The sequence below is a fragment of the Geospiza fortis genome, unplaced genomic scaffold, assembly GCF_000277835.1.
Source record: "Geospiza fortis unplaced genomic scaffold, GeoFor_1.0 scaffold88, whole genome shotgun sequence".
NCBI classification, from domain to species: domain Eukaryota; kingdom Metazoa; phylum Chordata; class Aves; order Passeriformes; family Thraupidae; genus Geospiza; species Geospiza fortis.
Window position 1 is genome coordinate 100,029 of NW_005054434.1, and position 12,222 is coordinate 112,250.

Here is a 12,222-nt window from a genome sequence, read left to right on the forward strand (position 1 = left end):
AGACATGTTCACAGTGATCACTGAGAGCATGTTTTGGAACAGGAGGGGTTTGCTATAGCATGTGTTTCCCAAAAGGCAAGAGAGCTGCAAAGCTGGTCAAACAACTCCTTCCTGGAACTCCTCCCCATCCCTGCAGGTCCCATGGGTCCATGTGCCCAGGCACACACACATGTGTAGTGAGGTAGCTGTTTCTGCTAAGGCAAAGAGCAGTTTAGAGAGCTTTGGCTGTCAGGAGAACGGAGATTTTCAGCTTTGGTGGAAAACAGTAAAGCTAGATAGGTCTGAGGCCCTGCTCGGAGTGTACCTGCCAGGTGCTGAACTTCAAAACCCATGCCAGGCTGTTCAGCAATTTGAATTTTCAGAGTTGAACTGCCAGCTGCTGGGCAGTGCCAGGCTGTGGGCACAGTGCAGGTGTGAACGTGTTAAGCTTCAAGCTCTTGGGAGCTGCCTTCCCTTGTAAACACTAGACAGGGAATTACCACCCCTTGCCTGTCATCACCATTGTGAGAAGAACACGTGATATGTCCCTGTTCAATTAAAAAGGAGCCCAAGGTCACTGCCCTCCTTGGTGAAACGGGTCCATTCCTTTTGAAGGGCTCCCCTTTGTTTCCTGGCAGAGTGGTGGCACAGAAACAATGCCACTCCCACCACGAAATGACAGCCTGCTCCAGCCCTCTCAGAACAGAAGCCCTTGAGGCTGGCACCAAGGGAGCTTGATGAGGTTAGTAATCACTGCAGCACATGAAAAGCATTTTGCACCAGTGACCTTTTGCACATAAAGAGCTATACTAGTTTTGCTTATAAAGCCGGGAAGATTTATCCAAATGGCTTTCTCCCAGCACTGAGGGAGGAGAAACTGAGGCAGTAAAATCCTGAAAGCCAGCAATTTATTCAAGAAGGGATGCTGAGAGCACTTGAAGGCTTAAAGCTTATGGTATTTCACCTGCAGTTTGCAGCACAGGAAACAAAGGATAGGATTTTCACTAAATCCTAGCATTTTTAGACAGAAACGATGTATTTTTTTTTTAAGTCACATTGACAGTCCTGTGGAAGTTCTCTTTGAGAGCTGTTAGTACACAAGAGCTGTGTGCACAGCTCTTGCTGTTACCTGTTACCTGTGGCTGGAAAGGACCTTCTATTCCTAACACCCCTCCTGAGGTTGTCTGTCCTTCTCTCCCCTCAGGCAGTCACCTCAGTTCCACACAGAGGCAGCACCTGGCATGATCTCTGGTAAAAGACATCTCCAAAAGCTGGGAAATAATAATATAAATAAAGGAAATAATTTCTGCCTGGTCTGGCTATGCTAAGTGACTTGGAGACAGAGGTACATCATGGCCCAGGCTGCCCTGCTCACCAGTGTGAATGGGGAATCCCAAATCTTTCCTTCAGTACTTTACATTGTGGGCTACAAGGTAACTGGGAAGCAAACCCAGGTAATACCCCTCTTCCTTTCTTGGAGCAATCTCTAATTTTAATTAAAAATTAAACCTTCACCGTTCCATCAGTAGCAGCATTTTATGGGAGTCCCTTCATCTGTAGTTTGGAAATTGGGAGACAGAAATATGACACAATTACCTTCAATTACCAAAAATATTACTTTTATGGAAGAAAAGTGAAAATTTGACTTAGTCCAGATCTGAAGCAGAGCAGTGAGAGACACACAGCAAAATTTTAGAGGAGTTTTCAGTGACCCACGGCCTTCAGAGAGGAGAAATGATCACGTTACTGCCTTTCCTCCCAGCTTGACAGAAATGTATATCCTTTAATCTCACACAGTGAATTCTCTGTTTGCTTGGGCTTTGGAGATTCAACAAGCACTGTGTGCAGTCAGCACAGAGCAGGATTCCCCCTTCACTCGCTGCTCTGATCCTGGCCACAGCCATCAAGGACTGCTCTGCCTTTGGATACACAACAGGGACGTGCATCAGGTACCAATCCAGATGTGCAACACAGCTCCACCCATGCTGTCTGCAGAAGACAGAAACATTCACAGCAAAGTGCAAAAATAATTCAGTGTCTTCCGCTTGATCCCTGGCGATGTCTCTGAGCATCCCTTGGCACATCTCACCTTGTGCACCCACCTCAAGCCCCAGGAGCTACTGAGATGCTTGTTTTGCTCAGCCCAAGTCTCCTTTAGGCATTAAAGGCTCTTGCACCAGCGTTTCCAGGGAGATTAACCAACGCTGTGCACGCTGAGGTTCTGTGCAGCCCATGGCAGTCACCCCAGTACCCCTCTAAAACACTTCAGGCTTGTTTTTCTGCCATCCCTCCTCCTTGACCACCACCAGGCCAATACCAGCTGCACGCCTGGCGGTCAACACCCGCCGTTCCACCTGGAGTGCAGTGTCCCATTTTTATTTGGATGCTCCTCCTGCTGTCCCACAGCACACAGGGTTTGGATCCAAGCCCCACCCGGTGCCGCCTCAGCCGCGCGTGGCCACGTCCCGGTGCCCGTGCTCCAGCAGGTCAAGACATCAGCATGTCCCAGCGCTGGCTCATGGCTGTGCTCTCACAGGGGTTGATGACCAGCTCCCTGATGCTCTCGTGGGTGTCCCCAATGGTCTCAGTGTCCAAGCAGAAGCGTGTAGCTATGTGCTCGATGTGTGACCCCACCTTGCCCCAGCGCTGCGGGGAGACACGACAGGAGAAACAGGTGAAGGAGCTTCCTGCCCACCCTGCTTTCACTGCACTGCTCTAGCATCAAGGGGACAGCTGTCATCAAGCCCTTGTGGCCTGATGCTGTCAAGGACAAGGTCCCCAAACCCACACTGTCACCATGATATTTTCTGAAAAATGCCTTTGCCAGGATTTCTTCTCCTGGGAAGATGAGAAGCCTCAGCTTCTCTGTGTTGTGTTCCTCTGGAATGTGATTTGGAGAATTGTTTACCCAGCATGTGAATTGTTTTTACTTAATGACCAATCTCAGTCCAGCTGTGTTGGGCTCTCTGGTCAGTCACGGGTTTTTAGTATTTATTCTTGTCTAGCCTTCTGATGTCTCCTTTCTTTTCTTTAGTGTATCATTATAATATATAATACAATATCATATCATATCATATATCTTAAAATAATAAATCAGCCTTCTGAGAACTTGGGAGTCAGATTCTCATCTCTCACCTCATCCTGGGGACCCTCACAACACCATAGCACACACCAAGCAGAGCTCACTCACTCTGAGCATTCCTCCCATCAGAAGCACACTCATTTAACTCGGCCTCTGCCTGGCTTCAGGGAGATAATACATTACTAACAGCTTTTTCCCCAGGTCACTGGTTCAAATGCCAGCTCAGTGATTAACTGCAGAGAAATGTTAGCATCTGCTGCCTGACTGGCAGCCCATGTGAACTAAATTGCCAGTTTGGGTTTGACTTCTGCATTGAAGTGTCCAGATCACCACCCTCACTAATAGACATCCTTATCAACACACTCATTTAAGAGGCAAAGGGCTGAACAGGCCAGAGTCTGTACTCCCAAATTGACTGTGCTTCCCAGATGAAGTCAGAGCACAGGCCATTTAATGTGCAGTAATACTGTGATGAAAGAAAGGGAACTTCAAAGGAAATGGGGGATCAGTGAAAAGGACTCACCTGCTTGTTGTCACCTTCTTTACAAGGTGACAGCAGCACCTGGGAACCAGGGAAGAGGGTGTACACAGACAAACAGAGCTGCTGCTGGCGGACGTGGTGGTTGTATGTGTATGTCCACTCCTGCACAGAGGAAGAAAAAGAAAGGTGGTGAGAGAGCAGTGTTGATTCTTTCTATTCTTTTACCTGGAAAACAAACACTTTGGCTTGGATCCTGCCCTTTACAAAATCAAACACAAACCTCACTGACTTCAAGAGGCATTAAAAGAAGTCACTGGGATGTTTCAAGCCTCCCCAAAATTGCAGTTGTCATTGAGGAACTGCAGGTATCCCAGAAAATGTCTACAAAAGCTGCTGGAAGAACATGTTTCATGAGACAAAAGATTCCATTGCCAGAACTGGGCTGTGGTTGGAGAACAAAAGGATGGGAAAAAAAACCAGAAGAGAGGCAGGAACACTACCAACCACACAATGTGCAATCCTGTTTTTTCAGGGAAGAGCAGCAGAGATGCTTTGCAGCTGTCAGTGGGAGACAAGAGGTGATACACAGTAAATGCCTGCAACTCCTGGGGTTCTGTTCCCAAATACCACAAAAATAAGAGGAAAAGCTCTGCTTTCTATCAAGGCACTGGGACCAAATTTCAAAGGTTTGCTGAACTGGCTGGCTGTAAGCATTGCTGCTCTCATTTCACTGGGCTGTCCTGGAGGTTTTTTTCTTTTGCTGTTTTTTTCACATTCACCAGTGTTTTATCATCTTCTCAGCCCCAGAAATAAACTCTGGAGGAGCAGAGACTCTTTGTCCTGTGTCATGCTTACCAAACAACAGGCGATCTCTGGGATTACCATCTTTTTTCAGCAGTGGATGTTTCTGGGAGAAGAAAAGGAGCAGCTGATAGACTGATGAGGATTTGCAAATGTACTGGACAAAGCACCATGGATGTACAGACACACTGCTTAGCCCAGGAGTGTTTCACAGAAGTTTACTCCAACATTTATTCCAGCTGAACACTTTCTATCACTCACCTGCGCTCATATTACCCAAGAGCACCTCCTGAGAGGATCCCAGCCAAAGGATGTCTGTCTCCCTGTTATTTGTGCGTGTGCACAAGCAGACAAGAGCTGGTTTGGCTGATGGGAAACCACAAGCCATGCTTTTACATGACCCTGGAGAGGGACTTCTGGTCCAGGTGTTTTGCTTGTAACTTTCTGTGAGCATCAACTTTGAAATTAGAAAGAGTAGGGCTGGAAGGGCTTTGTGAGGGCTGCCATCCAGGGTGCAAAGCAGGATCAGCTCCTGCTGTGTAAATGGCTCTGAGCAGCAATGGGAGTAGATGGAAATCAGGTTTCTGAGCTGTGGCAGGGCAGGTGAGCAGGGCTGGAGGACCAACAGCAGGCTGGCTTCACTATCAGACTGCAATAACCCTGCCAGAGACAGCAAGGCCAGGGAGCACAAGGGTTCCCACAAGAGACCCCAGGAGCCATGGCAGATGTTTTAGCAAGGTACAGGCTATGAAAACTCTGAACCTGCTGGGAAAGAAAAGGTGCAAAGAGGAAGCAGAACAGCTGGGAGCTCAGCTATGCAGAAGGCAGAGCTCCATGAGAAGTGATGTGAGCAGCAGTGTGGGCAGTGGAGGGGAAGGCAGTGCTCAAACATATGGCTGTTAGGCTGGGGCTGGAAAAATGGGGCTCCTGGGAGACTTCAACCCTTTCTGAGTGCTGGAGGGGAATGTGAAGAATGGCTGCCCTACTCTCAGAGCTGGGATGCCTGCAGTGCCCCTGACTTTGAATGGTGGAGGTTTTGGGTTGCATTAGCATGAGTTATTAGAGCAGGGACACACTTCTGGTCCTTTGGTATTTGTCACAGTCAGCAGCTCTAACTCCTCTCCTCAGCTTCAAAACAGACAGCTACAGGCATTTAACTCCTGAGAATAAAAATCCCACTTCCATTCAGTCACCTGGAAGGGAAAACATGCTTTTGCACAGCAGACCCAGCTCCACAAGGACTTCACACTGTGATCCTCATACTCTGTGCTTCCCAGCCCAGTATTCCCCACCAGCTCATGGAAATCAAGCCTGGCTTTCTGAACAGCCTGCCCACAGGCTCCTCAGGAAGAGCTGCCCAGGATCTGGGTATATAACAAGCATTCATTTTCAAAGCTGTAATCCACACCCTTCTGGCAACCACTTTTTCTCTGTCACATGGAGCAGGGTTTACCTGATCCCACAGTGAACACGTCCCAGACATCCCCCCAACCACGCAGGCTGTCAGCTGCTGTGTAAACCACCAGCCTGGGAAATCAGGTGCCAAATTAGTCCAGCATCTGTGAGGAACCAAACCCTACGGGGCAAGCTCCAACATCTGTTCCTGGCACCCACGCTGCTACAAGCTGCTTTGAAAACCTGCTTTACAGTTTTAACCAATTGTTGGTCATTTTAGCTCAGGACAGGGCTGAAGCTGCACCCATGAGGCTCCTCAGCAGTAGCCAGTTAATGCTGTAAGTTGTGTGTATGTTGAATTCTCCAACTAACCCAGGCCATGGCACTTTTTTGTTTGTTTGTTTTGACATCTAAACCTTCTTGCTTCACTGAGGTTATCTCACAGAACACTGCTCCTACCAGAGTTTCTCCATTTTTTTTTTTTCCAGGCCAGGCTATGTTCAAACCTTCAGAATATTCACATCCTCTCAAGGCAGAGCCATCCTCTCATCCAGCAGTGGACCACGGGATAGGAAGGGTGGTGATAACCATTTTCCCTAAGCTGTTGTTCATATAACAAGTGAGGGCTCCAGAGCTGCATGTTCCACATCCAGCAGCAGTTCCACAGCTGACACTGGATCCTACCCTCCTGCCCCCAGGCTGTCCTTCCACTGTCTTTATCTCAGCTGACAGATTTTCACACAGCTCATCTATCTCGGCAGAATGGCTTTTTATGGAAGCCAGCCCTGTTGAAAATGTTTTATCCAGCTCTAATCATGTCTTCTTCCCTTTCAGCCCTAGATGAAAGCCAAGGAAAATTATGCAGATAATGAAGAAATGTGAAGGGGAAGGAGGAGTTGAACACCACAGAATCCATGAAGGACTTTGAGTTAAAATACATGCCCATGGCCACACAAATTTTTATCTTACCCCTTCTCTTCCCTTATTTTTGTGAGTTGGGATTATTTTTTTTTCTTTTTTTCCCATGAGGAACTACTTTATCTCCTAATCCCTGGCACACTGATGTGTGTGCCAGCACAGCAGAGGTTGTGGTGGATGGAGCAGCCCATGGTACTCCTAAGGAGCCCTGCAAAGAGCCAGCCTGGCTTCAGGGCTGCAGAATTGCCTGAGCAAATGCCATCAGGGTTTAGAGCTGACCCAGAGCCAAAGAAAAACAGATCTATGAAGTAAAACAAGATTTCCTGCCTTTTCAAAGGCAAAGATGGAGGGGTGGTGGAGCCAGGAGGAAGAGGGTGGACTTGGTGAAGAGAGCATCACCAGCTGCACAGCACAACCAGCAACCCCCTTCCTCCAAAGCCTCAGATAACACCAACCCCTCATGTGGGGCTTGTGACTGTTCCTCAAGGCTTCAGCATCATCTGAGCCGGCACCTGTCACTGTTACTCAGCATTATTGTGAACTGAGGAAATTATTTTCCAGAGTGACCTTTGGCTTGGCATAGCCTGGCTGGCAGATGGAGCAAGGAGCCCCTCAGCCCAGAAGGAGCAATCCCACGGGAGCCCAGCATTCCGTGACAGCGAGGCCTGTGCTGCCCAGAGAGAGGTCAGCCATGCCCTAAAGCAGGGGTAGGAACAACAGAAAAGCTTTTCTGAAGAAGGTGGAACAATCTAATTATCCAATTATCTTCTTAAAAATCCCAGGGAAGGACTTCCCAAGGCACGAGTCACCGAAGGATACTGAAGTGCTGCCCTTATCGAAGACCCTGGGATACAACTGGCACTTCCACACATCTCAGGAGAGGGAAGGCAAAGTACACCAGGTGCCCAGGACTGCTCTTCTAAGCCTTCTGATGTTTACATTATTGTGATGGAGTTTCTCACGCACTTTTCATGTAAATAATGATTGTTTTGCATTACTTTCTGGAGGAAGAGAGAATTGATGGACTGTTGGTTTGACCAGTGTAGTTAGAGAGGTGGCAATTGCATCCTCCAATCCATAGTCACTTTTAGAATTCTATACATACTGAGGTCCAAAAATAAACTAGCCTTTTTTAGCCTTGGACACCTCAGCGTGCGCGTGTCGTTCATTTCGTGTTGTGACACAGGACAACCTGGGTGCAGAGATGACACTGCTGTCCCCCTGCTCTGCTCACTCAGCCTGGCTCCCACAGCTCCAGCCAGCCTACAGCTGGGGCAGGTCATGCCCATGGAGGAGAAGAACTAAGGCTTTTGAGGGGAGGAGGGTCAGAAGAGAATGTTTATGGTTGAGATGTCTCAGGAGGGGCATAGTTTGGACAGATGCTAAATGCTCTCCCGAAAAAGGGCAGATCTACTCAGCACACAGAGGACCTCAAGCCAACTGGGATGAGCATCAAAGCCACATCAGGCAGATCATCACACTGCCTTTCCTTCCATCACACTGCCTTTCCTTCCATCACACTGCCTTTCCTTCCAACACACTGCCTTTCCTTCCCAAGAAGAGCCAAGGTCATGCCACTCAAATGCAATGGCAGCCACTCAGCTGCAAAGCCCAGGTATTTTGGGGTGCAGGCTCAGGAAACAGATGCTGCAGCCTTTCCCCTGTTTCCTTGCTTGTCTAAAAGATGCCTGAGCTTTACATTATTCATGCAGCAACTGCTTACACGTGTGTTATATCCAGGTCAAAGCATCTTCAGATTTTTTATCTGAAGTATGTCAGGTTTCCTGAAGCTGCTAATGACTTAAATAAATCCCAGTCAGATGTCTTTTCCAAACTCTATGAACTAATACCAACTGACACTTTGTTTGAAAAAAAAAACCCAACTATTCACATCTTCATTAGATAGATGAGGACAAAATTATGATCAATTATTTTCCCTCAGATGCATTTCTCTCGTGAAAAACGAAATCAATCTGTTCATTTAGCAAATGAGACGCAACAAGGCACGGAGTGCTCCAGTGGGCAGGAGCACAGGCAAAGCCTGCTGTGCCCCGGGCATGGGCACTGCACAGACATCTCTGCCTGTCACTAACTCAGGAGCCCCCTGACAGCCACCCTGAGCTCCTCAACCACCTCAAGACCCCTCTGAGAGCCACCTCAGGGGACGGAGCCCACCCTGACTGCTGCCAGGCCTTCTGCAGAGGAAGGAAAGGGCCATGTGGATCCCCAGGATGAGAAGAGAGAGCTCTCCTACACAAAGATGAGGGGTCTTCTTGTGCCTCTTTCAGTAATTCAGGACCAACACCAGACACCACCAGGGAGGTATTTTGAGACCTGCTAAGGATGTAAGTCTGATTTCCCCACTGAGTACTTGTCTCAATTTAGCCCAACTATGGATGTAGCCAGAGATCTCACAACACCCTTCCCCTACACTACAGTTAGAAAATCCTGAAACAAAGAGCAGTTGATTGCCATCTGACAGCTCCTGTGCCTCTCTCCTCAAACCATGACAGCCCAGATCTTCTCACAGCCAGTCTCAAGACTTCATGCATATAATGTTGGTAAAGGGCTGGGGCAGCCTAGCAGGGAGACAGCTACAGAAAGGCAATCAAAGCAATCAAATTATTGCTACTATAATAGTGATAATAAAGAACTTGGACAGCCAGGATATTTTCACGGTACTTACTGAGCGCCAAGGAAGCACAGCTTTGATTTAGCTAAGCCTATTTTTCACAAAATGAAGCTCAGGGTAAACAAGACGTGACTTCAGCGTGTTAGAAGTGAAGATTATTGCTCTATTCTGGTGTATCAAATGCAAAACCGAGTAGCATTCAGGACTGCTGCATAATCAATCCTACATAGCCTGGTGACTGTAACACCCACGTCATCCACAAGTTCAGGTGGTTTTGTGGCAACTGAGTCATTAAAATATAAGTTTCTATTCACAATAAAAGTTGAAATATCCTGCTTTAATCTGAACTATTCTCCATGGGTACAAATAACAAAGAACTATCCTAGAAAGACAGAGAAAGATAAAAAGGAAAAGGCTTTTCTCTGTTCCTGCTGTGTACTGAGTGCAGTCATCCTGCAATCTGTTTGTAGTGCATTTTTCTGTTCCTTTGCAAAGTTAGTCCTGGATGTGCACAAGAAATAGAGTTGCCATCCAGTGGGAAGTGTTGACCTATTGCAAACTGCTGCAGAATCAGAACAGGAAGATGAAAAGTTCGTGGTGTGAAAAATTCTGAAAATTTACTGCACAGAAATGTCAAAACAAAATGTGTTTGGTAGGAATGAAACAATCCAACTTGCTGGCATGACATTTCTCATTTTAAAATACCACATCAAATTGGTATTTCAGAAAGACCAATACCATTTCATTTTGAAACACTAACTCGCAGCAGCATTTTTCATTCTGATTTTCCCAGATTTTTTTTTTTAGAACAGCAGATTCATTGGAAGTTGCTATTGTTAGAATACTTTTCCTTTCTTCTGCAGAGCTAGCTCTGAAAAACCATGATGACCTGCTCTCATCAGCTTGCTGTTTGTGTGAAAAGTCCATGCAGCAGTGGAAGAAAAAAAAACCCAATTCTGGAACATGAAAACCAGTGAAACTGTAAGAAGTGTTACTGTGTGGCACTTGCAATTATATTAACTACATTTTCTGAACTGAACTAATATTCAAGTAGTCATTGTTGATTTTGCCATGCTGTGAAACAGATATTAATTTCCTGCCTACAGACAGGCATGCAACTGCATTTGAAAGAGATGCACATAATGACATGCTTTGTTTGCACACACAAATCAGGGGTATTTTAAGCAATCTCCCCAGGCTGGGCTTTTTATATGCACAGCTACCTGGTTTGAATATGTAACCATGAGGGTTAAGGATGTACAGTTGAGAGGAAGCATGCACACCACACCATTTTCTACTGAATTATTTCATGGCAACCATGGAGAAGCAAGGGATTGTTATCCACCCTGTTTTATAGAAGGGAACACAGAACTTACTGACAAGACCAAAATCACAAAGGTGAGTTTAGAAGCTGTGTGTATCTTCAGGGTCTTGCTCCAGAAACCCTCCTGCAAGGCACATGTGACTGCTCTTGGCTCTAAAACCTCCCAGGGTGTGCTTTTGAGAACATCAATTCATGCAGCTTTTTCTCATCTCAGTGAGACTGAAAAAACTGAGCTCATCCTCATTAAATCCTTGCTAGTTTAATGGGCAATCCAATACTGAGAGAATGCAGACTATGAAGTTACAAATGCCACTGCAACTCAGTCCATTCTGAGAGAAAGAAGGCTGAGAGATGAGAGGAAGTTATAATTCTCTTTGCCTTTGATCTGTGCAGATGAGCAGCACGTGGTGTTCCTGGGCAGTGGGAAGAGCTCAGCACAGGCTCCCATGGAGATGAGTGGGACGTGCTGTCCTGTGGCTCTTGCATCAGTCCCTGCTGCTGCCCAGGGCCTCCACCAAGGTCAGCTGGAGTTGCCAGGGTTTAATGACAGGCAAGGGTCAGGTAAGGAAAGGAAAGACACTGGCAAGAATGGGTAAATACCCCAACAGAGCTTTAGCAACCTTAAAAACTACCATCTTAAAGCTGCCCCCACGGCATCTTCCCATCCAGCACCACAGGGATACACAACACACCTTACCTGTGCCTTTGGCACTGTGCCCTTGGTGCTGTTACAAGGATTCAAGCTCAGGATGGGGAACTCCTGCTCTTCAGACTTGTGTGACTCCAGGCAGCTCTGCCTTTGCCTGATGATCCCAGTCTGATAGAGCGATTCCTCGGGAATCCTGCGGGAACAGCATGAAAACCACATCGTACTGCCCCATGCACAGCTGCCCCATGCACAGCTGCCCCAGGTACAGGGAGGCTCCGTGGGGTAAGGCTGCACCATTTCAGCTCCAGAAAATGAGGGGTGGCAAGGTCTACATGACACTGAAGCAGTGAGAGCAGCACGTGGACAGGGACGCTGCAGAAGCAGCGCTCAGAGATGGACGGCTGACCTTTATAAGAGGAAAAAATAAATAACTGCACCAGGCAAACAGAGCCAGGAGTAGACTGTGAGCAGCCTTCAGCCTACAGGAGAGGGGAACTTTGTAACAACCTATCACAGAGCCCTGGCATTGCCTGTGAATGCTGTTGTGCAATGCCACACATGGAAAAAAAAAAGTAAGAAAATGGCTGTAAATCATAATTTTCACACAGTGATTCTGCACTCAGCTGTTGAAGCTATCTCTAGAACTTTACCATCCTTTCTGAGGATGGCTCCTGATAGGGACCAGGGGAATGAATGCAATGGTTTCTGGACTAAATTGGTAGCTAAAAGATGTCTGTGCAAAAGCAACAATATTCATCAAAGCATTGGGCTAGGAGCAAGGCACAGCCATCTGAATACAAGTCATAAAATCCTAGGGTGAATGGTTTCACAACAGAGAAGCCCTGAGTGCCACAGAACAGTGTGAAAGGACTGGAAATTAGGTGCTTGTTTAAGGAGGAGTCATTAAGCACTGAAACACCCCAGCAGAAGCTGTGGTGGATTTTCTGCCTTGAGATACTTT

General features: G+C 47.0%; 1 protein-coding gene across 1 annotated transcript in view; it reads right to left on the reverse strand.

Moving 5' to 3' along the window:
* Nucleotides 1–1,581: 1,581 nt before the first annotated feature.
* GALNT14 (polypeptide N-acetylgalactosaminyltransferase 14) overlaps nucleotides 1,582–12,222 on the reverse strand; it is a 75,399-nt gene continuing 64,758 nt past the window's right edge. The window contains exons 13-15 of the mRNA XM_031061937.1: nucleotides 11,310–11,454; nucleotides 3,585–3,704; nucleotides 1,582–2,625 (exon numbers count right to left, since the gene is read on the reverse strand). Of these exons, the coding sequence (XP_030917797.1) occupies nucleotides 2,467–2,625; nucleotides 3,585–3,704; nucleotides 11,310–11,454 (424 nt within the window). The 3' untranslated portion in view covers nucleotides 1,582–2,466. The remainder of the gene's footprint in view (nucleotides 2,626–3,584; nucleotides 3,705–11,309; nucleotides 11,455–12,222) is intronic.